Source organism: Lepidothrix coronata, unplaced genomic scaffold (genome assembly GCF_001604755.1).
Source record: "Lepidothrix coronata isolate B3197 unplaced genomic scaffold, Lepidothrix_coronata-1.0 Scaffold7, whole genome shotgun sequence".
Taxonomy (NCBI): domain Eukaryota; kingdom Metazoa; phylum Chordata; class Aves; order Passeriformes; family Pipridae; genus Lepidothrix; species Lepidothrix coronata.
In genome coordinates this window covers 7,220,197-7,245,952 of record NW_016690187.1, presented here as the reverse complement: position 1 = coordinate 7,245,952, position 25,756 = coordinate 7,220,197, and the positions used below count along the sequence as shown (strand labels likewise).

Below are 25,756 nucleotides of genomic sequence, written 5' to 3'. Positions count from 1 at the left end.
CAGGTTGATTATTCTTTAACCACTCAATTTCAGGAGAAGGATCCCCAGAAACTTCACAGGTGAACAACACGTCTTGTCCTTCATTGACATTTTGAGACTTAGGCTGCATGATGAATGCTGGTTCGTTGGAGCGCTCTTTAGAGAAGGTCAGAACATACTGGCATTTAATAATGCCTTCATCAGTTTTACCCTCACAGGTGAGTATACCTTCTTCTTTACTACTGGCCTTTTTGATAGTTAGCGTGTGATCACTTCCAGAAACACCGTATCTGTAATCCTCTGAATTTCTCAGCTCCATTCCATTCAGCACCCATTTTACTTCAGAGGCACCAGGAATGTTGGCCTTCAACGTCACTTTCTGCCCTTCAGATACTGTCATTTTAGTTGAAGAAGCTTTAATTTCTGCTTTCACTTGTTTGACATCTTCAGTAACAACTGACTTTTGAATGACTTCTTGAACTGCAGATTTCTCTTCAGTTGCAACTGCTTTTTTCTTTTGAGTAGAAACTGTAAGCAACTCATCTTCTTTCTGAACTGATTTATGAGATTCAGATACACTTCTTACCTGGGAATGGATATTTTTAAATACTTGGCCGGTAAACTGGAAGTTAGTTTTTGAAACACCTGCTTCCCCAATAATTTCACAGGTGTATTCTCCTTTATCAGATTCCACAAGCTCATGGATTTTGAGCTCATAAGTGCCATCTGCTGAATAATGAAACTTGAAATGATGGTCTTCTTTCAATTTTTTACCATCCTTGTACCAAGCCACTTCTCTGACACTTAAAACATTGCTTTCAACTGCGCAGGATAACTTTACCTTATCTCCAAGAGCTTCTGCTTTCAGATGCTGTTTTATCTTTGGTGGAGAAGCAGCTGGTAATTGTACTTTCTCTGCTGGTACTGTTTTGTCTCCAGGTGGTGACTTAGCTTTTGGGGGACTGCTGATGGGTTCAGGAGATTTCACTCGTTTAGGAGACTTAACTGGCTCTGGAGACTTTACATGAGGCTCAGGAGATTTGATCCTTGGAGGTGATGTAATTGTTTTTTCAGGAATTTTTGTTCTTTGGATGGTCAAAGTAAAATGCGCTTCCTGTCTTCCTTCAGAGTTTTCCACTACAACAGTGTAACTTCCTTCATCTGACATCTGGACCGAAGAAATTTCAAAGGTAGACTTGTACTGTGTTCGTGTTACTTGGAAGCGCCTCGAAGAAACAATGGGTTGACCTGCACGGAACCATGTTATTGTTGGTGCTGGTTCACCATCAACATCACAGGAAAATCTCGCAGTCTCCCCTTCAGAAACTGTGATTGATCGTGGCTTTGTAAGGATTGTTGCCGGTAGAGTGCTTTTAAATGCCTTGTGTACAGTCCTTTCTTCCAATGATTTTTCTTCAGCTGCAGTGACTTTTTCTTCAGAAGCAGCGTAGTGTTCATAGGATAAAAGTGATTCTCTTGTTGCTGACATTTCTGATTTGACCTCTCTTACTGAGGAACTAGCTTCTGTAGCAGATGCTTTCTTAAATGAAGAGATTGCATATGCTTCTGTTTTTGTCAAGTCAGGTAAAATTGACCTTGGTACTTCTTCATCTCTCCTCTGGGAAGAGTATGTAGTGTAATCTCCTCCAGTAACATCTAGTGTTGCATAATCAGAACATTCCCCTTTGTAGTTTGTGCATACAGCCCGGTATGTTCCACTGTCATCAATGTGGCAGTCGAGAATCTCCAGAGTTAATACACCACTGGTATTAGTAAAGTGTATCTTACTGCTCTCCTGGAGCTCAATGCCATTATGATACCACTTCACTTCAGCAGTTGGTTTTGATTGGACATTTAGAATGAACCTGGTATTATGGCCACATGGTACCCGGTGTGAACGCATTCTCAGGGTAATGCGAGGGGCATGGTCAAGGGTGAAAGGCTGCTGAGTCAGAACTTCATATTTCCTTTCCATAGTTTTTTGAGTTTTCAAAGCAGATTTCATGGACTCATATCTAGAAAATATATCAAATCTTGCCATCCTCTCAAACCGCGAGAGAGATCTTTCACTAGAAACTGGGCTAGGTGAGCGTGGTCGAGTTCTCTCTGGTGTTGGGGATCTTCTCTCACTTTCTTCAGGAGGCCGTGAGCGAGGTCGAATTAATTCAGATACAGGACGCATCAACTCAATGTAAGTTGGAGAAAGGGATCTTCTTCTCCTTAATAGTCTAGAGGGAGGTGAAAATTCCCTGTGAACATGTTGCACCATTTCTATTTCTTCTTCTTCTTCTGATGTGATCTCAGTTATTTCTCTTTCCCTCCTTCTCCTGAGTCTACTCTTTTCTTCTTCTGCCATATATTTGAGCTCACTCTTGTATTCAGAGAGTCGTTGAGCAGTGCCAACAGGACGGAGCAATTCTTCATCCTCCCTCTCATCCATTATTCTTTGCTTCTGTTTAGGTGGTCTGTAGGCAGCCCTGTCATGGCGTTGACGAAGTTCTGCATAGCTCGCACTGGTCTCAGCTTTAGTTGGGATGTGATAGCTTGAATACCTCAGCTCTCTTTTTCTTTCTTCCTCTGAACTGACCTGTGCTGCTGCAGTAGAATACCGAAGGGCAGACAGTTCAAAGCGGGGGGGGCTTCTACTTGGTGGGGAAGCAGAAAAGCCTAACTCCAGCTCTTCTTCAAGGCGCAGTCTTTCCTCTTCAGTTCTCTTCATTGCTAAGTAGTCATCTATAGGCATAAGCAATTCCTCATCAGACAAGTCGCCAAGTGATCGCCGCCTTGGCCTATAGTAATATTCATACTCTGGAGATGGGGTACGCCGACGTGCTGGTCTCACAATTTCAAGATCATCTTGTGTTAGCTTTGGTATGCGCCATTTAGGCTTGTACTGGTCAGAAATGCGTGGTAGTGGCATCACGTAAAATTGTTCCCACCTGGAAAGACGTATGCGTTTCTGGCGCTTCTGAACAGTCCTCTCAAGTTTTCCTGGCATTTCATACTGGTCTCGCAGCCTCTTGTACCACTTCATGTCTGACAGAGGCACATAGTGTTTAATATTCTGATCTTCCTCAAGAGCAGCACGTACATGTTTGCGAGGCTCTGGGACCTCGTATGGCATATGAAGTCTTCTTTCCTCCTTCTTTTCCTCTTTCTTAATTTCATATTCACCTTTGACAGTCTTTGAGCTAACGGCTGGTTTATATAAAATAGCAGCTTCTCTGAGAGCCTCTTGTGCAGTTTGTGTCAGTGGAACAGCTTCAACCCCAGCAAGGATTTCTGCCATTCGTAAGGTCTTGTCAATTTGCCTTTGTACATGCTTCTCCCGCTCTTCTTCAGTCTTGTACTCACGCTTGACATATTTCAAGCGTTCAACTTTTAGATAAGCCTGACAGCTTGTAGATCCAGCACTGTTAGTAGCAGTAACTCTGTAATAGCCACTGTCTTCTGGTAAAGTATCTCTGATATGCAAAGCATAATAATCTAAACCTTCATGAATTATATCAAAGTTGGGACCAAAGGATAGAGGTTGACCATCTTTCTCCCATTTCAGCGTTGGTTTTGGTACACCAGATACCCTGATCTCAAAACTGACACTTTGGCCTTCTTGACATTCAGCATTTGCCAGCAGTCTTTTAAACATTGGCCTGAGTGTGGCATCTGCTGGAGGCGGGTGTGGAATCACAGTCAGCTTAGCTTTGCAGCTGTCTTCACCAAATCTATTGCGTGCCACTATACTGTATTCAGCATCATCCTCTTCAGTGACGTTATTGATGACTAGTTGATAAAGACCCTTGTCTGATTCAAAAGTATACTTCTTATCATCATCACCAGGTTTGATTTTCTGGCCTGATTTGAACCATGTTAGGCGAGGTTCTGGGTGAACTGTTATAGTGACTCCAAACCTGACATTTTCTCCGACATACGCAGTGCGGTTATACAAAGGCAGAGTGAATTCTGGTGGATGCTCTAGCAGTCTCATAGTATCAACCCGTCGTTTCACTTTTCTAACAGTTCTGCATCTGTAGTGCTCAGAAATTTCCCTCACACCTTTAACAAAAAGTTCTGCATAAGAGCTGTCTTCACCATAGTCATTTACTACCTTGCATCTGTAGGTACCATCATCTGATTTAGAAACATCTTTGACGTACATGGTTGCCACACCTTCTTCATATTTGATTTCATATTTCTCATTGCTTTCTAATTGTCTCATACCAAAGTACCATGTGACTTGTGTGGATTCATCATAGTTTTCAATTGTACATACATATTTGGCATGCCCTCCTTCTTCTGCAACATTATGCTTTATCTGCCCAGCAATGGGCCCAATGTCTATTGGTGCAACTTTGACTTTAGCAACCGTTATGCCTTTCTGGGATCTAATCGCGCCTCCACAGGAAATGCGGGCTACTGACACAACTGTGTTCCACTCCTTCTTTACTAGAGTTTGGTAGTAACGCCTGTGCCTCAAGGTCTTGATGGCTTTAGTGCTGGTCTTTTCTGTCTGCTGTTTTAGCCACACATGATTAAGAGCTTCAGCAGCTGTCATCCGAGATTTTCTTTCTTTTACTAGTAGACGATCAATGAAGTCCATGGCCTCGACGCTTATGTCTTTGAATGCTTCATCATCGAAGCTGTATTCAGCATTTAGAATATTTTCAATAACTTGTTGGTTTGTTTCAGCAATGAAAGGATTAAGCCCACTGAGAAGTATGTATGTTAGAGCACCAACTGACCACATGTCAGTAGCTGTGCTGACCAAGTCATGGTGATGTACTTCAGGTGCGTAATATTCAGGGGCAGTGAACTGGAGTCTAAAGCTATCTCCAGGCCTCAGTTGTCTGGCTTGACCAAATTCAACAATTTTAACTACAGAGCTTCTTCTTGTGAAGTAAATAATATTGTCTGGTTTAATATCAAAATGTCCAATGCTATGGCGATGTAAAAATTCTAGTGCATCACAGACCTGGCGTACATAACTTACTATTTCTCTTTCATTCAGTTCAAACGAAGGTGTGCTGATTCTTTCGAAGATGTCAACTCCAGAAATGAATTCAAATATCATGACCAATTCTTCTAGGCTCTCAAATGATTCATGAAGATACAGGATATTTTGGTGCCTAGCAATGTTTAGAATGGAAATTTCTTTCTTTACCAAAACTTGGTCAGCGCCCTTTACTTTGACAAACTTTGCCAGGTAAGTCTTTTTTGAAACTGCCTCAACACAGCGGTGTGCAATGCCAAATTGCCCACGTCCAAGCTCTTCTGCGATCATATATTTGTCATAGAGTTCCTTTGTAGAATAGTGAGCTGCTTTAGCTGCTGTGACTTCTCTCGTCTCATCAACTTCTTCATCATAGTTCAATATTCTAGTCTTATCTTCCTTTGTTACAACTGGATCGGTGGGTTCAGAAGGCTGACTTTGGCCAAACTTGTTTTCTGCAATTACACGGAACTGGTAGGTGGTCTTACCAAATAGGTTCACCACTGTGTATCGTGTATCACGAGCTTGTGCAACACGAATCCATCGCTCTGCTGTTGTAGCACGTTTCTCAACAATGTAGTTTATGATCCTGCTTCCACCATCTGTAGCTGGTTCATTCCAGGTTAAGTTGACTGAATCCCTTGAAATGTCAGTTACTTTTAGACCTCTTGGTGGATCAGGCACATCAGCCACATCTAATTCAACTGTTTTTTGATCAATTCCAAATCTGTTTTTGGCACAAACAATGTAAAACCCTGCGTCTTTTCTGTCAACACCATTTGGGAAAACAAGAGATGTGAATGATCGTGTCACAATGACTTGGTAGTGTCCATTAGTATCAATGAGATCTTGTCCCTTCTGCCATGTGATCACGGGGGTAGGCTTGCCACTGAATGGAATCTTGATGCTCACCACTTCCCCTCGGAGAGCATGAACAGCTCCCATGCCTTCCAGGTTTTTGGGCAAGTGGATCTTTGCAGGAACTGGAATAGAAAGAGGAAGAAAAAACAACACATGACCAAAAGCACATGAGAAGAGCACCTATAGTCTAAATATTCAAAGCTTAAAAAGAATTTGTCTTATTAAGACTCTTCATTCACCTTCAACATCCAAAGAGGCAGTGCCAGACACAGATCCTCCTTGGTTGGTAGCTCTAACTTGATATACTGTGGCATCATCATCTGTTACATTTGTGATGATCAGCTGGTAATATCCACCCTTGAATTCCTGTATCTTGATCTTTTCCCCATCTGGCATGATTTCTTTGCCCTGTCTGTACCACTTGACAATTGGCTTAGGATGACCAGTGACTTTGCAGACAAACGTGGCGTTAGCTTGAAATTTCACATTCAGATTCCTTAGTTCTTCCTTGAAATGTGGAGCTTTAATGGGTACATCAGATTTTGGAATGACTGGTTGGGATACCTCACTCCACTCGCTTTCACCACCAAGGTTTTCACATTTTACACGGAACTCATATTCAAGACCTTCAATAAGATCTTTGACAGAGTAGACTGTTTCACGGATTTCATCTGTTGTTACAGAAATCCACTTGTTTTGTTTTTTCTCACGCTTCTCAAGATAATAAGTTCTAATCTTTGCACCACCATCACTTGCAGGTGGCTTCCATGAGACAACACAGGAATCCTTTGTGACAGCACTTGCTACTGGCTGGCCAGGTTGTCCTGGTTTTTCTGTAAAGAATAAAAAAATTCAAAATTTGAAGTGAGCTTGCCTTACTAATTACAGGGTGTGCTGGTTTTGGCTGGGGTAGAGTTAACTTTCTTCCCAGTGACTGGTATGGGGCTGTATTTTGGATTTGTGCTGAACACAGGGTTGATAATATAGAGGCGTTTTTGTTATCGCTGAGCAGGGCTTACACAGAGCCAAGGCCTTTTCTGCTTTCTGTTCTGCCATGCTGGCAAGGAAGTTGGGGGTGCATGGGAGGTTGGGAGGACACACAGCTGGGACAGGTGACACCAACTGACCACAAGGATATTCCAGACCATATGACATGCTCAGTATATAAAGTGGGGGGAAGAAGGAGGAAGGGCATGAGGTTTGGAGTGATGGCTTTGTCTTCCCAAGTAATGGGTATGTGTGATGGGGCCCTGCTGTCTCGGAGATGGCTGAACACCTGCCTGCCCATGGGGAGCAGTGAGATGATGTCTTGTTTTGCTTTGCTTTGTTTGTGTGTGCAGCTTTTGCTTTCCCTATTCAACTGTCTTTATCTCAACCCACGAGTTCTCTAGCTTTTACCCTTCCAGTTCTTTCCCTGATCCTGCTGGTGGGGGAGTGAGCAAGCAGCTGTGTGGGGCTTGGCTGCTGGCTTACAGAAATTGATACTTTGGCCTGCACTTACCAAATGGAGGCTTTATGAAAACCACTGATGAGACCTCCAGTGCTTCACTAATGCCATATGTATTCTGAGCAGAAACACGGAAATAATAGCCTGCATTTTCAGTTAGGTTAACAATTCTACAGGTTGTGCCTGAAATGCTTGAAGATACAAGTTGCCATTCTGTTCCTTCCTTGGCTTCACGTTTCTCTATGATGTAATTGGTTATCATAGCACCTCCATCATCCTCTGGTGGTTTCCAGCTTATCACCACAGAATTCTTCAGTATAGACTCTATAACAATTGGCCCTGCTGGTTTATCTGGTTTATCTGTACAAGAAAAAGCACAACATTTTTAGTTCTTTGTCCAATCAATATTTGAGAAAATATTCCACAAAAATACTGAAAATAAAATGAATTACCTTGTATTTCCACATTAAGTACAGTGTCAACCGTTCCAAATGTGTTACTGAGTTGTACTTTGTACTTCCCAGCATGAGTCTTGTGCTGGACATTCTTAATAGCAAGATGAGTATAATGTTCTGTGTTCTCAATAGTAACTGTTTCTGATCCTCTCAAAGGTTTGTTGCCATGGAACCAGGTTATTGCTGGTACTGGTCGGCCAATATACACAACGTGAAGGCGGAGGGTGCCACCTGCACCTGCATAGTATTTCTCTTTCAATGGGAAGCCAGGATGGAACTGAGGAGGAGCCTGCAATAATAGTTTGCCACTAGTTTCAATTTCTCCAACATCATTGATAGCCATACAAGTGTAGAGACCTTCATCCTCCTGTTCCTCTGTCATTACTGTCAGTGTATGATTGCGTCCATCAGATGACATTTTGTATTTTCGGCTTTGCACCAGTTCTTTGCCAAAGCGGTACCATTTAATATCAGGCAAAGGTCTCCCAACAATCTGGCATGTCAGCTGAGCCGCCTCACCCAGTTTAGTTGTAACATCCTGCATTTCTTTTCTGATGGCAGGTGCTTCTCCAGCTATGACAAAGACAATTATGAAAATAATGATGATTATTATGAAAATATCCTCTCATACTGTATTACTGGAAATTAATTTCCATTTATACTTGTTCCTCTAAAACCTGAAAGACTGTTCTTTAGAACAGTCATGTTGGCAAATAACATGTAAAACAAATAGGCAGCATGTTAAGTGCAGCACCATGGTTTATGACAGCAAATCACAACAATATCACAGCAAATTTGACAATATGTTTTTGCTTACATGTTAATTTAGTTTTCACTGCCATAGCAGTCCTGCGCGGTCTGCTGAGGCCAGTCTGATTTTCTGCGAAAACACGGAACTCATATTCTGTAGCCTCTAGTAAACCTCCTACTGTAAACTGCCTGTCCTTGATGCGTTCCTTATTGCATTTTTTCCAGGTGCTTTCTCCAGACTGGCGATATTCAACCCAGTAGCCAAGGATCTCTTTCCCACCATCACTTTCAGGTCGTTCCCATTCTAATGTAATGCTGTCCTTAGATATAGAAGTGATCTCAATTTCTCCAGGTTGGCTTGGTTTGTCTGAAAATTAAAAGAGATACAGAAAATAAATTCCTCTCTAAATGCCACAAAGTTGCCCTTCACAAGATCTGTTAATGCAGACATTTTCTTACCAAATGGATCCTTGCATACAACTGGTTCAGAAGCAGGACTTGCTTCACTTTCACCAATGTCATTTTGAGCAATGATACGGAATTGATATTCAGCATCTGGAACAAGTCCTGTGACTGTGTACATTGTAGTGGTAATCTGTGTCTTATTATGCCGGACCCATTTTTCTGTAGATATCTCTTTACGTTCAATGTAGTAGCCAGTTACACGAGAACCACCATCATCTTTAGGTCTGGACCAGGACAAGTTGACAGAACTCTTTGTAACATCAAGAACTTCAGGTGGGTTGTTTGGAGGCTCTGGAGGATCTATGAATAATAATAGCAAAAATAATAGAAATAATAGTGACATAGCATTAAAACTTTTGTATATATTATTGCACTTTTAGATCATAATGTAGTAACTAATTTTCTATTTTTTTATTTTTTTTTTTTTTTTTTAAAATCTAAGAGGGAACTTACTTAGAGGTGTCTTTGGTACTGCTGGTTCTTCAGATTTGAGAGATTTGCTAATACCAAAATGGTTTTCAGCAGAAACACGGAAGTGATATTCCACATTTTCTTTGAGCCCTTTCACCACCAGTGATGTCCCTTTCACTCTGGAGTCAACAGTGTACCAGGCAGTCTTCGGTACTTCTCTTCTCTCAACAATGTAACCTAGGATATCTGCACCACCGTCATCTGTAGGAGGTCTCCAGCTTACTCTGACAGAACGAGCTTGTATATCATCATACTCCAGTGGCCCTTCTGGTGGATTCGGAATGCCAATCACTCTGACTTTAATATACACAGCTTTTTTGCCACACTTGTTTTCAAGTGCCAAATCATAGGTTCCTGAATCTTCTCTTTCTGCATCTTTGATCACAAGTTCTGTGTGAGTCTCAGAAGTTGCAATCATGGCCCTCTTGCTGATGTCTTGTCCTTCTTTTGTCCATTTGCATACTGGGATGGGCTTACCCTTAATGGGTATTGTAAGCCTGATTACACCACCTTGTCTCACCATGAGACCTTCTTGGTATTTTTCATCAAGTTCATAGTCAGGATATTCTGTAAACAAAAATTAAGATGTCATGTTACATCTGTTTTACAGATGATAGCATACTTGTCTTAGGCAAATATTTTTTTAGGACAACTTTCAACAGAAGCTAAGGCTTGAAGTATCTTACCAAGCATTTCTGTTATTTTGACTGTTCCTGGCACTTCAGCAGGTTCTCCTGGCCCACCAGCATTACAGGCTAGCACACGGAATCTGTACTCTGCACCCTGGGGAAGATGTGTCAAGGTGTATTCGCGAATCTTGGTTGGCGTAGTGTTGCACTTGGTCCATTCAAATTGATCAACCTTCTGCATCTCAATTAAGTAGCCAGTAACTTTAGAACCACCTTCATCTTCTGGTGGACTCCAGGCCAGGGAGACAGATGTTCTTGTAGTATCAGTGACTCTTGGATTCTGAGGTTTACCTGGAGGAGCTGGAAGAGAAGATCAGATAGGGTGTAATTTTTTTAACAAATATTTAAAAGATTAAGCAAATGCTAACTTGCAACATATGATCTGTAATAAGTCTATAGTCTATTTATATAGGAAAACTTTGAATGAAAGATTTTCACTAATATTTTCTCTGTTTTCTCCAGTCATAATCTCATTTATTAATACATCTAGATAAATTTCTGAATGAGAAAAAAAGAGTAAATTTTACTACTGTCATTCCTTTTTGCCATAATGTGCTTAATGTATGTAGGAAAGTACTTACCAATTGGATCTCTGGCAACAGCAGACTTGGAAGGACGGCTGGGTTTCCCAGTGCCTCTGGCATTGATTGCTGTGACTCGGTGTTCATATTCCAGTCCTTCGACCAACCCAGTGGAACGGTAACGAGTCATAGTAACTGGGACTTTATTTACACGGATCCATCTATCTGCTCTAACTTCTTTGCGTTCCACAATATAACCAGTGATCTGTGAGTCACCATCATCTTCTGGAGGATACCAAGTTAATGTCATGCCATCTCGAGAGATATCAAACACTTCTGGAGTGCCAGGAGGACCAGGAATACCTGTAAAACAGGACACAGAATTAGTGAAGAAATCAAATGATTCTATGCATTAGTAATGTGCAACGTATTGTGAATGACAATATAATATCAATGTCCTGTCAAACTCTTTTTATCAGCAGATATCTAAGTACTTTACAAATTAGGTCAGCAAAATACTCTTGGCTTTGTAATGGCGTAAAGCAATTTTTCAAGACTATTAGTAGACCTGAGCAGAAAATCCAAGTTTACAATTCACATTGTGTGCAGTTCATCTGCAATACCTACATAGACTTATGGATGGCATTTTTCCCCAGAAATGAAACAAGATTATTGTGCATCATAATGTGCCATTTTACTTGGCAAAAGGAAGTAGTAACATTCAGAAAAATCTAATCTATGCATGGGTACATAAGCCCATTTAAATATATATTTATATTTTTAAAGGTAGAGAATAAACAAAAGTTCTGACTTACGGATTCTGCTCTTGCATTCTATAATTTCAGACTGTAGGTAAGATCCGATTCCAAAGCGGTTTGTAGCAGCCACACGGAACACATATTCTGCACCTTCAACAAGTCTGGTGAACTTAAATGTTGTCCTGGTTACTGACTCTGAAACTGGCAGCCATCCAGGACGGTGAGCATCACGCTGTTCTACCACATATCCACTAAGGGCAGCTCCACCATCCAGCTCAGGTGGGTCCCAGGAGATGGTTACATAATTTGCATCAACTTCGTCAATTCGGATAGGTCCAACAGGTGGTCCAGGTTTGTCTAGGAAATAAAAAAGAAAATTAAAAAACAAGTGGAAAAAAGGAATCATATTGCTCATGTAAAAGCTCAAATGGAAAAAGACCATGGACAATTATTTTCATTAATTCTTACCAAGGATTATAACCTTTAGTGTATCAGTAACTGTTCCAGTTGTGTTCTTCAGTTCAAGCATATAGTCTCCAGTGTCATGTATGGTGGTCTCACGCACAGTTAATTTAGTCATTTTAGCAACAGTCTCCATTTTGATGCGTTCTGATTCTTTTAGTTTAGAACCAGCAAAGAACCAAGATGCAGTTGGAGGTGGTCGTCCTTCAATTGGAATGGCTAACTCAATGGGCTTGCCAGCAGGTACATGAATTGTCTTCTGAGGTATTCCAGCAAAGTCAATTGTTGGCAGAACTAAGAAAAGAAATTAATTGATATTAAATTGATTGATATTTAATTGATTTTAAATACCTGTTTTATAAATATCACACTCACTTCATGTAAGCTTCACCCTGTTATTTGCAACAGTGGACACCTACCTTTTTGGTCTTGGACTGTTACTGCTGTGACAATCTCTCGTGGTTCTGACACGCCTTTCTGATTCTGTGCTCTAACCCTGAACAAGTACTGTTCGCCTTCATTGAGAGAGATAATTGTATGTTCGTAGACAGTAGGCTTCAGTGTCACTACCTTCAACCATCTTTCTGTTCCAGCTTTGCTGGCCTCAATAACATAGCCTGTCAGTCTGCTGCCACCATCATGCAGTGGCTTCTCCCATGCAAGAGTAACAGTTGATTTAGTGGTGTCAATCACTTCGAGTTTTTGTGGTACCATGGGGACATCAGATACTAGTACTGCATCAGATGTTTCACAAGCTTCACCAATGCCATAAATGTTTTCTGGCAGTACTCTGAAATAATACAAAGCTCCTTCTAGAAGTCCAGTGACTCTATAAAATGTCTTGCTGCATTTGGTAGTCACAGTCTTGTAAGCTCTCATGGAAGCTTCACGTTTCTCGATTATGTAATTGTTGACTGGGGCTCCACCGTCAATGTTTGGAATATCCCAAGTAAGTGTCACAGAATCTTTTGATGCTTCCTTAACTTTTACTGAAGATGGTGGACCAGGTGTATCTAAAACAAAAAACAACAACAAACAAACATTTTTTTTTCTTTTGGATCCTTTCACTTCACAGTCAATGACTGCTTCTGCATAAAAGAAATGCTTGGATTTGATTTAGAAACTAGCACAGCTTCAGACACTATGTATTTTCCTTTGGTTTAGATTGTTTCTCTGACTTCTCAAACATGTTATTTAAACTTCTCATGTTATTTAAATTGCAAACTTCCTTTGGAATTGAATGACACTTATTCCTGAGTAATGAGCACGAAGAGTGGTGGAATGCCCACATACAAACGTAGCAGTACTTACCATACACTTTCACAGAAATAGTTGCAGATTTTTTTCCAGATTGATTTTCAGCCTCAATGATGTATTTTCCAGCGTCATATCGATTAACTTTATCCACAATAAGCAGAGTGTAGCTGTCTGTAGTATCAATAATAGCTCGACTTACAAGGTCAACACCCTGCTTGCTCCATGTGATTACGGGAGCAGGTCTGCCAGATACAGAGACCATTAGGCGGAGGGAACCACCAGCTCTGACTGTAACCGTCTTCTTCAGATCATCAGCAAGCTCAAGCTCAGGTATTTCTGATGAAGGGTATAAGAAACATGGAATTAATTATTGTTTTAATAGTTCTAGAGGAAAATATAGTTATTCCGCAAAATAGACAGTAAGTTTTCAAATTACCTATTCTTTCCACAGGTTCTATTTCTGCTGATGATTCACTAAATTCACTCATACCATTCACATTTGTAGCAGCAACTCTGAATTGGTATTTCTGGTTTGTTTTAAGACCAGTCACGGTGAACTCAGCATTCCTCAGCGTAGCAGTTGTATGTGGTCGATACCACTGTTCACTACCTTCTTCTTTCATCTCAAGAACATAGCCTAAGATGTCAGCACCACCATCATATGTGGGCTTTGACCATGCTAAACTTATGCTGTGCTTAGTAGTATCCACAACTCTTGGAACTGAAGGTGATGCAGGAGTATCTTTGAAAAAGAAGAAAATGCATTTCACACTAGAGCAGATAACATTTCACAGTCAAAAATTATTTCCAAACAGCTAAATCTGGGAAATGTATTTAAGATGAAGTATAACTCTTTTAAAGTTTATTCTAATACTAGCTAGTTCCGTGACTTTATATGTGGTTATGGGTTTCTTAGTTGAAGTGTCAATGTGAGTTTATACTCCATTATTATAAATAAATATTAAAATATTTATATAACTTACATGTTGGTTCTTTACATAACATGTACTGTGAAGCTTCACTAGGTTCACTGTTTCCAGCAGCATTCACTGCAGTGACACGGAATTGGTACTGGCACCCTTCCATGAGACCAGTGACTTTCAGTCTGGTATCATAAATGGTGTAATCTCTGTTCACTCGTGTCCAGCGCAGACTTTTCCTTTCACGTTTGTCCACAAGATAGTCCTTAATCTCACTGCCACCATCTGATTCTGGTTTTGACCACTGAATAATGATATGTTCCTTGCCGACGCTCACTTCTTCAGGAGCACCAGGTTGTGTTGGAATAGCTATTTTTTTAAAGGTGAAAAAACATATTATTTAGCACATTGTTTATCTATGAGAACTATTCCACAAATTCTGATGCTGAATGGAAGGTAGTAACACTCACTGAAAGCATTCCTGGCAATCACGGGTTCTGATTCAAGCGGAACACCTGGTCCATATTTGTTGACAGCTCTCACACGGAAGATGTATTCATTATTTTTAATAAGTTTTGTTACCACAGTGGATAATGTCTGGCATTCAGCCTCAACAATAACCCAGTGAAGTCTGCTGGTTTCACGCCTTTCTATGATATAGTGAGTGATTTCTGCACCTCCATCTTCCTCAGGAATGTTCCATGCCAGAGTGCATTTCTCTTCTGTTACTCTGCTAATCATGATTTTGCCTGCACATGGACCTGGTGAATCTGCGTAGGGATCAAAATAAGTGTTGTAATCAGTGCCTAAGGAAAAGCATCTCATTCTTATTTAAAAGAATGTGGGTTTTTGTAGTATAGTAAGTATGAATATTAATCATGGGATACATACCAAGCACTTTGACAAGAACGGAAAGTTGTTTCATTCCACTGGCATTTTTAACTGTTAGAGTATATTTTCCACTATCACTTCTGTCACAGAACTTGATAATTGCAATAGCTCGTTTGCTGGTGTATTGCAGAGATATCTTTTCACATAGGTCCAGTTCCCTGTCACCTTTGGACCAGAAGACTTTTGGTTCTGGTTTCCCACCAACAGCTGCATCAAGAACAAGGTCCGATCCAGCCCTAATGCTCAAAACTTCTCCTTGCAGTCTGGCATCAAGTTCAGCCTTTGGTGGTGCTGGAAAGAGAGATTTGGGAAAAAATTACGTGACAGTTTTAAAATAGGACATTATTTTTTAATTGTTCCAAGTGAATATTCCTTACAGTATTCGTCTTTGCAAATGACAGCACCAGTTGATTCAGATCCTTTGCTAATCACACCAGCAGCATTCTTTGCTAGTACACGGAATTCATAGGCTTCATCTTCACCAAGAGCTGTCACAGTAAAGTAGTTTTCTGAGACAATGGTATAATTGCATTTCAGCCAGCGTCCATCACCAGATTCATTATATGGTTTGCGCTCTATAATATATCCGATAATTTTGCTTCCACCATCATAAAGTGGGGGTGACCAGCTCAGCGACACTGTAGATCTGGTCACATCTGTTACTTCTGGTCTTCCTGGTGGATCTGGGGGAATAAAACAGAAAAAATGAGAAATGCAATTTTGTTTTAGGTTAAGTAACAATGTAACTCTAAAAGTAATACTTACCAACTGGATTTTGAGCCACTACAGGTCTGGAAGCTTCACTAGCTTTGCTAACACCTGCAGCATTTAGAGCATAGGTTCTGAACTGATATTCTAGGCCTTCCACCAACCCTGTGACTTTGTAGTTGCATTCACAGCAGGGCACTTTGTTCTCTTTCACCCAAAGGATGGTGTTGCGCTCCTTCTTTTCCACCCAATATCCAATGACTTTGCTGCCACCATCATGATAGGGTTCCTCCCAGCGAATGGCCATGGCAGTGGCAGATGCAGAATAGACTTCTGGCCTTGAAGGTGGGCTTGGTGGGACTAAACACAAAAAAAAGACAGGGAGGAAAATATTAGTGATTACAAATACTACAGTCAGAGGAAAAGAACAAATTTTGAGAAGTGTTTCACTTACCGAATGGATGCTCAGCAACTACTGTTTTTGATTCAAGTGGCTTGCTGACACCAAATCTATTTTCTGAGCTTACTCGGAAACTGTACTCTTGGTATTTTGTGAGATGACTGACTTTAATCTGTGTTCGTTTCACACTGGAATTTACCAGCTGCCATGCTGTTGTGCCAGACTCACGTTTCTCTACAATGTAGTTTGTAATGTCACTGCCACCATCATCTTCAGGTTCTTTCCAGGTCAACACACAGGACTCAGCAGAGACAGATGATATTTCAATTGGGCCAGTGACAGGACCTGGTCTTCCTATGACTACCACCGTGACAGCAAATGTTTTCACACCAGCAGTGTTTTCAAGTGTAAGGTAGTATTTACCAGAGTCACCTCTCATACTGTCCTTTACAGTCAGTGTGGTTCTGTCTTTTGTTGTCTTGATAGTCACTCTCTCAGTTTCCTTCAGCTTCATCTCCTCAAGTTTCCATGTCACTTTTGGAGCTGGGCGCCCACTGATTGGTATATCAATTGTAAATGTGCTTCCAGCCTTGCATGTTATGAGCTGTCTGCTTATATCACTGAGATCTGCTGTTGGTTCAATCTGTGGCTCCTTAACAATAACAGAAGAGAAAGCTTCTCTTGGCTCACTGTAGCCAGCATCATTTTTCGCCTTCACCCGGAACTCATATTCAGTGTTCTCCACAAGGCCTTCAACAGTGAAAGTAAGTTGCTTGGTTTGTCCAGCTCCAATCCAGGAGTCAGATCCTTTTTGTTTCATTTCAAGAAGGTATCCAGTAATACGGCTACCACCATCATGATCAGGCTTAAGCCAAGCTAAAACTACAGAAGATTTGGTGGTATCAACAATATCTAGTCTCTTAGGTGGAGCGGGTTCTTCCGTGGCTACAACCGGTTCTGTTAATTCACAGGGTTCACCTACACCATATTCATTTTCTGCTGATACTCGGTAGTAATATGGCACACCTTCTGCTAGATCTGTGACCTTAAAGATCTGTCGAGTGCATTTTGAATTCACTACTTGCCAGCTACGACGACTTGCTTCACGTTTTTCCACAACGTAGTGATGGATACGAGAACCTCCATCCAGAACAGGAGCATCCCACATTAAAGTAATAGATCCTCGAGTCACATCTTTAAATGTAATAGGACCTGGTGGACCAGGCGTGTCCAAAACCTTGACAGTAAATGTAATAGACTTACTTCCACTGTTGTTTTCCACAGTAAAGACATACTTGCCAGCATCATTTCTATTGCATTCCTCCACAGTCAATGTGCTGAAGGAATCAGTTGTTTGAATGTCAGCACGCAAGCTGAGATTAGCATCTGCTTTGGACCACACTGCAGTAGGAACAGGCCTTCCAGAGAAGGCAATAAATAGACGAATGCTTGCACCTGCTCTTACAATATGAGTCTGCTTGAAGTTTGCATCGATATCAATTTCGGGTGCAGAAAGCCTGTCCACAGTTTGGACTGAAGCAGAAATTTCACAACTCTCTCCTTTGCCAGCGCCATTGACAGCACTAACTCGGAATTTATAGTGTTCTCCTGCCTCCAAATCAACAACGGTATATTTAGTAGCAATAACAGTCTCTGCATTGACTTTCTGCCATGATTCAAGGTCAGCTTTGCACATCTCAATGATGTACCCAATTATTTCCATGCCTCCATCAAAAACTGGCTTTGTCCACTCTAAGCTTACACTAGTCTTTGATGTATCTGTCACCTTTACAACATTAGGAGCACTTGGTGGGCTGACTGGTTCTCTACATTTAATCAGCTTTGAAACATCACTTGCAGGTCCAACTCCTGCAGCGTTTTCAGCCATGACATGGAACTCATACTCATTGCCTTCAATAAGGCCAGTTACTCTGTATCTGTTCTCTGTAATGGGCCTCTTACTGGATACTTTAACCCAGCGCATGCTCTTCTTTTCTCTCCTTTCAAGAATATACTCATTTATCTCGCTTCCACCATCTGACTCTGGTCTTGCCCATGTAAGTGTGATACTGTCTCCTGTTACGTTGGTAGGCTCTGGTGTTCCTGGTGCATCAGGGAGAGCTGAGAAAAGAAAAACATCATTAGAAAGACAAGATGGTAACTCTATAGATATTTGTGCAGAATGAGGTGGAAACTTACTGTAAGGTATTTGTGCAATAACTGGATCAGACTCCAGTGGTCTGCCAACTCCAAATTTGTTCACTGCAGAGATGCGGAACTGGTACTCATTGCCCTTAATTAATTTAAGTGCTGTGTAGCTGCAAGCTTCACATTTATCTTCAACTAATGCCCAAGCAATCCTGCTGGTTTCACGTTTTTCAATTATGTAGTGAGAAATAGAAGCACAACCATCATTAGCTGGAGGCTCCCACCATAATGTGACTTTTTCTCCAGTGATGTTTGTGAATCGTATTGGTCCACCAACTTTTCCTGGTGTGTCTGCAATATTAAAGGTTCAGAGTTATAACTTGCTGACATTAGAATAAAATACTATTTAAAAAAAGCATGCTGTAAGTGTTTGGTGCAGTACCTTGTACTCTGATGGTAATATCTTCTCGTTTAGTGCCTGATGCATTTTTGGCTTCTACTGTGTACACTCCACGATGATCCCGGATAGCATCTCTAATGAAGATTGTACTGTGTCCAATAGCTGTAGTTATTTCTATATTCATTGTTTTCTCTATCTCTTTACCATCCTTAAACCATGTCACTTTAGGTACTGGACGTCCTCTGATTAGAGCTTTAACTCTAATGCTCTCTCCAGCTTTAACAGTAAGGCCTTCAAAGTGCTCAGCACCAAATTCAATTGTTGGAGCAACTAAAAAAGGAAAATATAATTCAATTTCCACATAGCAAAGTATTTTTCTGGATACTCTTCTAAATGTACTAATTGTAAGAGCTTGTAATATATAGAATTCTTTCACTTAGAAAATGGCATTCTCTAAATAGCAGTTATTATATGAACTATATACTTATTTTTCCTGTAAGCACCCGTAAGTACATCATATTAATAACAGATGAAAGACTCTCTTCATATGTGCTGTTAACAGTATGCCAAGCTACCTGAGGCACATTTTAGTTTCTGAATTATTCGCTCCATGCTTTCTTTCCAATTTTGCTGCTGCTACTTCTGCTTATCCAAGAGAAATGTAGAGTGCCATGCCTTTCAGCAATTGATTATGTATGTCTGCCAGATTTGGGTCTTTAATTTAGACCTTCCCATCTTGGAGGACAAACATAAATGTTCTGAATTGAATGGAAGGATCTCAGTAACAAGTTCTTTGCCCCTTGGTTTCCCATTTCCTGTCGGTACAGTCAGAAACTCTATCTGGCTGCAGTACCCAAATACAAGCATATTAATAAATAATTCTTACCGTTTTCATCTCTGGTCATGATATAGCCTGAAGACTGTGAAGGCGGGCTGATGGTACCAACGGCATTTCTTGCAAGCACTCTGAATTCATATCGGTCACCTGCATTGAGTCCCGTAACCGTATATTGGCATTCACTGACATCAGTAAAGTTACACCTAAGCCAACGGTCTTTACTTCCTTGCCGTTTCTCAATGCTGTAAGCCACAATCTTACTGCCTCCATCACGCAGTGGGGGGGTCCATTTGAGGGTGATTGTTTCCCTAGTGACATCTATGTAATCAGGAGTACCAGGCGGGTCTGAAAGGAAAATAATGAAGATTTATTTTTATTACTGCTCACCATAGTTTACAAGAATAGAATTTTCTTGGATGAGTGATTGATCTTCACTTACCCACTGGAGAGACTGCCAAAGTAAATTTGCTTGGCTCGCTAGCTCGGCTTAGACCTGCAGCGTTTTCAGCATATACTTGGAACTGGTAATCCAGGCCCTCAAGCAGTCCGGTAATCCTGTATTCTCTGCTAGATATTAATGCAACATTAACCTTCTGCCACAAAATACTGTTTCTTTCCTTCTTTTCAACGTGGTATCCAATGATCTCTGAACCACCATCATAAGGAGGAGCATCCCAAGATATGGTCATTCCATCAGCGGTTATATTGTATACAACAGGCTTGCCTGGGGCACCTGGTGGTCTAAACTGATGCTTTGCCACAACATCTGCTGACACAAGAGGTGGGCTCACTCCGTATCTGTTTTCTGCTCGCACTCTAAACTGATATTCAGTGTCTTTAACAAGGTTTGGCACTTTGAATGTTGTTCTTGCAGCACTTGAACACACCAGCTTCCAGTTCATTTGTGAGGTTTCTCTCTTCTCAATACTGTACCCAGTAATTTCTCCTCCCCCATCATCCTCGGGAGCTTCCCATGACAAAACTACACTATCTGCTTTGATTTCATCTAGTCTTAAAGGTGCTTTTGGCTTAGATGGAGGACCAAGAGTGATAACAGTAAATGTGAATGATTTTCTGCAGACTACATTATCAAGAATTAAAGTATATTTGCCACCATGCTCCTTTTTCACATTCTTGATGCTTAAGCTTATCTTGTTTTCAGTTTTCTTGAAACGAAGTTGTTCTGTTTCTTTAAGAGGGAGGTTGTCCTTGAGCCAGCTCATTGATGGCTTAGGTTTACCTTTATAGGGCAATTCAGTGTGCAGGTTATGTCCAATTCTTACTGCAATCTGTCCTCCAGGAATATCAGAAAGGTCAGCCTCAGGTGTTATTATAAGTTCCTTCACTGTAATGGGTCCCACAGTAACAGAGTCACTCTTGCCTTTTTCATTTTTAGCAAAGACTCTGAATTCCATGACAGAAAGCTCTTTAAGTTTTTCAGCTACAAATTCACAGCTCTTGCTTGTGCCTGCATATGTCCATTCTTTCTCTTCCTGAAGTTTCTTCTCAATAACATAGTCTGATATAATGCTACCACCATCATAGTCTGGTTTGCTCCACTGCAATGTAACAGAACTCTTTGTAGAATCTTTCATTGCTAGGTCTTTTACAGGTCCAGGTACATCTGCAGCTTTCACTGGTTCAGATGTCTCACAAGGTTCACCCAGTCCAATTTCATTTTCAGCAAGAACACGGAAGAAGAATGAAGTCTTCTCTGACAGGTTAGTTAGCTTAAAGGTGGTATTAGAACATTTTGTTGTAACAGTTGACCAGGCCCTCTTTGTAGCATCTCTTTTTTCAACAACATAATTTGTTATTTCAGAACCACCATTAATAAGAGGTGGCTCCCATACCAGTGTAACTGTGCCACGAGAAACATGCTTAAGCTGCAGCTTCTGGCAAGCAGAAGGTGTGTCAAGTACTTTTACATTCACAAATGATGATTTTGCTTCTCCAACTCCATTTTCAATTGTAAGAACATATTTTCCTGTATCATTTCGGGTAACTTGAGGAATAATAAGTAATGTAGATGATTCTGTGTTCTGAATTATATATCTTTCATCAGTTCCAAGATTCTTGTCACCCTTTCTCCATGTGACTGTTGGAGGAGGCCTTCCTTTAAATGGAATCATTATTTCCACATCTTCACCTGCTTTAGCAACAATAGATGTCCGGAGAGCAACATCCAGATCAATCTCTGCTGCCACTGTGGAAATAAATAAAAATCAATAATGCCTGCTTGCAATGTAAAATAAGAAATGCTTTGAAAAAAAAGCACAAACAACCAAAACCCCCACAGAAAAATGATAAATCACTAAAAAGTACAGTACCAAGAATATCTTTAGCTTGAACGGGTTCCATCATTTCAATAGGCTCTCCTTGTCCAGCACAATTCATAGCAGACACACGGAAATAATAATTAACACTTGGCTGAAGGTGTGATACAACATACTCAGTTGTTCTCACTTCTCCCTTAGTACTGACTACAGTCCATTCTTGCTCTTCGCCTTCCCTTTTCTCCACCACATAGCTGGTAACTGGACTTCCTCCATCATAAGTAGGTTTAATCCAGCCAAGGGTGACAGATGTCTTGGTTGTATCCACAACCTTCAGCTTTGTTGGTGAGCCTGGCTTATCTGTAAATGATAATTAGGGGGAAAAAACACCAATCAGAATCCATATTTATAATTAATCATAAAGAGGAAGAAAATATGCCCTCCATTACATTGGTGCAATCCCACACTAATTGCTCATTGTTCATGGATTTCTAACCAATCGGAAATACTGCATGTTGTATCTTACCAATAGGATCTGCAGCTTTGTAGAAGTCAGAAGCTTCAGAGAACGGACCTTGTCCAGCTGCATTGATAGCACAAACTCGGAAATGATATTCGCTGTTTTCAGTCAGACCTGTTACTTTCTGTCTGGTGTCTCGAATACTTTCTTTAGTAACCTTGAACCAACTCAGACTCTTCTTGTCACGCTTCTCAAGAAAATATCCTGATATTTCACTGCCTCCATCAACTGTGGGCCTATTCCAGACAACGGTCATAGAATTCTTGGTTATCTTTGTGACTTCTGGTACACTAGGTGGTCCAGGTGTAACTGATTAAAAAATTACATGTCAGTAGATTAGTACTAGTTACCAATAATACACAAGACAGTTCAGTGGTGTAAGTTATTTTATATGTTTCTTACCAAATGAATTTTTGGCTATAACAGGTTCAGATTCAAGTGGATCACCAATTCCAAACTTGTTCACACCGCGGACACGGAACAAATATTCATTTCCTTTGATGAGTTTTGTTGTAGTTATGATACATCCCTCCAGTTTTTCAGAAATTAAAGACCAAACAACCCGACTTGTCTCCCGCTTTTCAACAACATAGTGTGTTACAGGTGCACCACCATCATCTGCTGGTGGGTCCCACATTATTGTAATCTTTTCAGCAGTGACTGTCTTAAACTGTATAGGTCCAGTTGGAGGTCCTGGCTTGTCTGTGAAAGGCAGAAGAAAGAAGATGTTAAGTATTTATTACTGAGGTATTGTTTAATAGTAAAATATAGTCGTGTCTCAAGACATACCAAGTATCTGTAGTCTAATATGGGCAGATGCTGAACCCATGGCATTCTTTAGTTTTAATTCATAGGTGCCACTGTTGAGTCGATTTGCATCCTTGATGAGTATAGAAGCAAATTCTGTTGTGTTTTCAAAAGACACTAGTGCACTGGTTTGTACCTCATTGCCATTTTTGAACCATTCAATTGTGGGTATAGGCTTGCCTGAGATGCCTAATTTTAGCTTAACTGAAGTTCCTGCTTTGTATTTCACCACTTCTGTATATTCTGGTGGCACATCAATTTCAGGTGCACCTTAAGAAAAAATAAGAATAAGTTAAAAATATGCTTATTTTAGCCCTGTATTTAATAAAACACTAAAATAATAGTACTTTATTTAAGATAATATTTACAGGCATTTGATAAATACAGATCAAATATAGCATATATAACTTAAATTATAAACCTAGAACAAGTTAGAACCAAGACAAGACAATCACATGTATAAATATAATCACTTCGGCCATGGGGCATGGGCAGACTTCTGTTGCTCCTAGAATAGATACCATAAGACTTTAAAATGCAGATATAGCCAAAGATGTTCATTGCAATCATGACCAAATGCTCACAGTCATTCAAGCTTCTTGAATCAATCACTGTAAACTAGCCTTCCATATTTAAAAGACTATGGATCTACAAAACAGTACTGCCTTTAACCTTTCTAGTACCGCAAAATGATACCATTATATCATTGCAAAACACTTACCATATGTATCAATGCATGTGATAGGACCCACAACATCTGAGGGATTACTGATGGAACCAACGGCATTCTTAGCAAAGACACGGAATTCATACCGGGAATTCTGTGTCAGACCAGATACTGTGAACTGAGTCTCAATAACATTGGTGAAGCTTGCTTTTGTCCATCTGCCATCTGGAAGATCACGTTTTTCTACAATGTATCCAGTGATCTTGCTACCACCATCAAATGCTGGCTTCTGCCAGGAGAGAGTGATAGCAGTCTTGGAAATATCTGAGACACGGACATTTCTTGGTGGTTCTGCAGTAGGAAACATAAGAATATTGCCAATGAATAACAACTGTTTTGAATATTGGCTTACTGCACAGAACAGACTATCATAGGGGAAACAAAATGGTTGGGCTTCTTTATTTTCTAGAGAATACATACCACAAGCGTCAATTGCAAGGACTGGATCAGAAGGACGACTTGCTTTTCCAATGCCAGCTGCATTTTCTGCATAAACTCTAAATTCATAGATAAGGCCAGCGCTGATGGTGGTGACTTTGAAATGAGTGGTGCGAATAAGGGTCTTGTTAGCCTTCTGCCACAATATGCTATTCCTGTCTTTCATTTCCAGGTGGTATCCAATGATAGCATTGCCACCATTAGTGACTGGTTCATGCCATCCAACAGTAATACTCTCTCGGGTGACATTAGTGACCCATGGTGTAGAAGGAGGGCCAGGGGTAGCTGATGATATCAAAAGAAGTGGTTAATTGTTAATAAAATTACATTTTCAACATCGGAGCATTAAAACATCAACTTATACCACAAGAAGCATGTTACTCACTGTAAGGAAGCTTGACAACCACGCACTGTGAGTCTATGTGATCACTGATGCCAAAGCGATTCTCAGCTTTGATGCGGAATTGGTATTCTTCTCCTGTCGTGAGCCTCATAACTTTGATAACTGTTCTAGCAACAGTTGCAGACACTTCAGACCAAGCTGCAGTACTTGTTTCTCTTTTCAGTACAATATAGTTGGTAACTTGACTTCCACCATCATAAGCTGGTGGTTGCCATCTGAGTGTTACACTCTCTTCAGTGACATCGCTAAGGACAACAGGACCAACAGGAGGACCAGGTCTATCCAGCACAACAATATTAACAAATGATTTTGTGGTGCCACTTGAATTGGCAGCAGTAATGTCATATCTGCCAGCATCAGCAGCCACACTTTCTTTAAGGTTAATGACGAGACTTTCAGCAGTGGTTTCTGTGTGAAATCTCATAGTGGGTTTCAGTGGAACACCATCTCTAGACAATGTCACCTTTGGCAATGGTTTTCCAGAAACTGGAATTTCAACTTTCAGGTTTGATCCTGATCTAACATATACAGTGTTATGAGGGAAGCCTTTCATGTCAATCTCAGGAGATTCTGAAAAAGAAAACAGTTTCAAACCATTAAAAAATGTTCTATCTTTTAAAATATGAATGCAATTGAATGTGTATCAACTTTTGTTCTCATGTCAGGAAGCATACCTAATTGTTCTTTAACTGTAACAGGAAGTAGTAGTTCCTTAGGATCACTTAAACCAGCTTGGTTTTCTGCATACACTCTGAAGAAATAGTCAGTGTTCTCCTTAAGACCATGGACAACATGATGAGTTGTCTTTACAACTGCACACTTAACCCATTTTTGCTGTCCTTTCTCCAGAGCTTCAATGAGGTAGCTCACAATTCTGCTTCCGCCATCATGTTCTGGTTTTAGCCATGAAAGAGAAACACTGTCCTTTGTGACATTTGTTACTCCTAGTTTTTCCGGTGGGCTGGGTTTTTCTGAGAAAAAAAATGCAACAGGTTAAACAATATAGAAAGTATTTACTTTTTATATTCGTAATTACACAGGAATGCCATCTGGTTCAAATTTATATATTTTACAAACTTGTGTATTAGAAATACTTTAAGTAGAATGCAAACAGAATTTAAAATTCAAGCTATTATTTATCCCTTTTTCATTTGTTAAACCACAGACAAACCTACAAA

General features: G+C 40.4%; 1 protein-coding gene across 1 annotated transcript in view; it reads right to left on the bottom strand.

Annotated features, from left to right (window-relative positions):
• TTN (titin) overlaps window positions 1-25,756 on the bottom strand; it is a 244,207-nt gene that overhangs the window by 2,851 nt on the left and 215,600 nt on the right. The window contains exons 266-297 of the mRNA XM_017834916.1: window positions 25,253-25,549; window positions 24,561-25,148; window positions 24,158-24,460; window positions 23,732-24,028; window positions 22,993-23,280; window positions 22,606-22,905; window positions 22,210-22,512; window positions 21,738-22,043; window positions 19,847-21,613; window positions 19,456-19,752; window positions 18,612-18,899; window positions 18,221-18,520; window positions 16,076-18,142; window positions 15,679-15,981; window positions 15,291-15,596; window positions 14,914-15,204; window positions 14,493-14,792; window positions 14,086-14,391; window positions 13,539-13,844; window positions 13,157-13,438; window positions 12,265-12,858; window positions 11,852-12,139; window positions 11,441-11,740; window positions 10,686-10,988; window positions 10,102-10,404; window positions 9,398-9,982; window positions 8,939-9,244; window positions 8,547-8,846; window positions 7,727-8,302; window positions 7,329-7,634; window positions 6,067-6,660; window positions 2-5,949 (exon numbers count right to left, since the gene is read on the bottom strand). Of these exons, the coding sequence (XP_017690405.1) occupies window positions 2-5,949; window positions 6,067-6,660; window positions 7,329-7,634; window positions 7,727-8,302; window positions 8,547-8,846; window positions 8,939-9,244; window positions 9,398-9,982; window positions 10,102-10,404; window positions 10,686-10,988; window positions 11,441-11,740; window positions 11,852-12,139; window positions 12,265-12,858; window positions 13,157-13,438; window positions 13,539-13,844; window positions 14,086-14,391; window positions 14,493-14,792; window positions 14,914-15,204; window positions 15,291-15,596; window positions 15,679-15,981; window positions 16,076-18,142; window positions 18,221-18,520; window positions 18,612-18,899; window positions 19,456-19,752; window positions 19,847-21,613; window positions 21,738-22,043; window positions 22,210-22,512; window positions 22,606-22,905; window positions 22,993-23,280; window positions 23,732-24,028; window positions 24,158-24,460; window positions 24,561-25,148; window positions 25,253-25,549 (19,898 nt within the window). The remainder of the gene's footprint in view (window position 1; window positions 5,950-6,066; window positions 6,661-7,328; window positions 7,635-7,726; window positions 8,303-8,546; window positions 8,847-8,938; window positions 9,245-9,397; window positions 9,983-10,101; window positions 10,405-10,685; window positions 10,989-11,440; window positions 11,741-11,851; window positions 12,140-12,264; window positions 12,859-13,156; window positions 13,439-13,538; window positions 13,845-14,085; window positions 14,392-14,492; window positions 14,793-14,913; window positions 15,205-15,290; window positions 15,597-15,678; window positions 15,982-16,075; window positions 18,143-18,220; window positions 18,521-18,611; window positions 18,900-19,455; window positions 19,753-19,846; window positions 21,614-21,737; window positions 22,044-22,209; window positions 22,513-22,605; window positions 22,906-22,992; window positions 23,281-23,731; window positions 24,029-24,157; window positions 24,461-24,560; window positions 25,149-25,252; window positions 25,550-25,756) is intronic.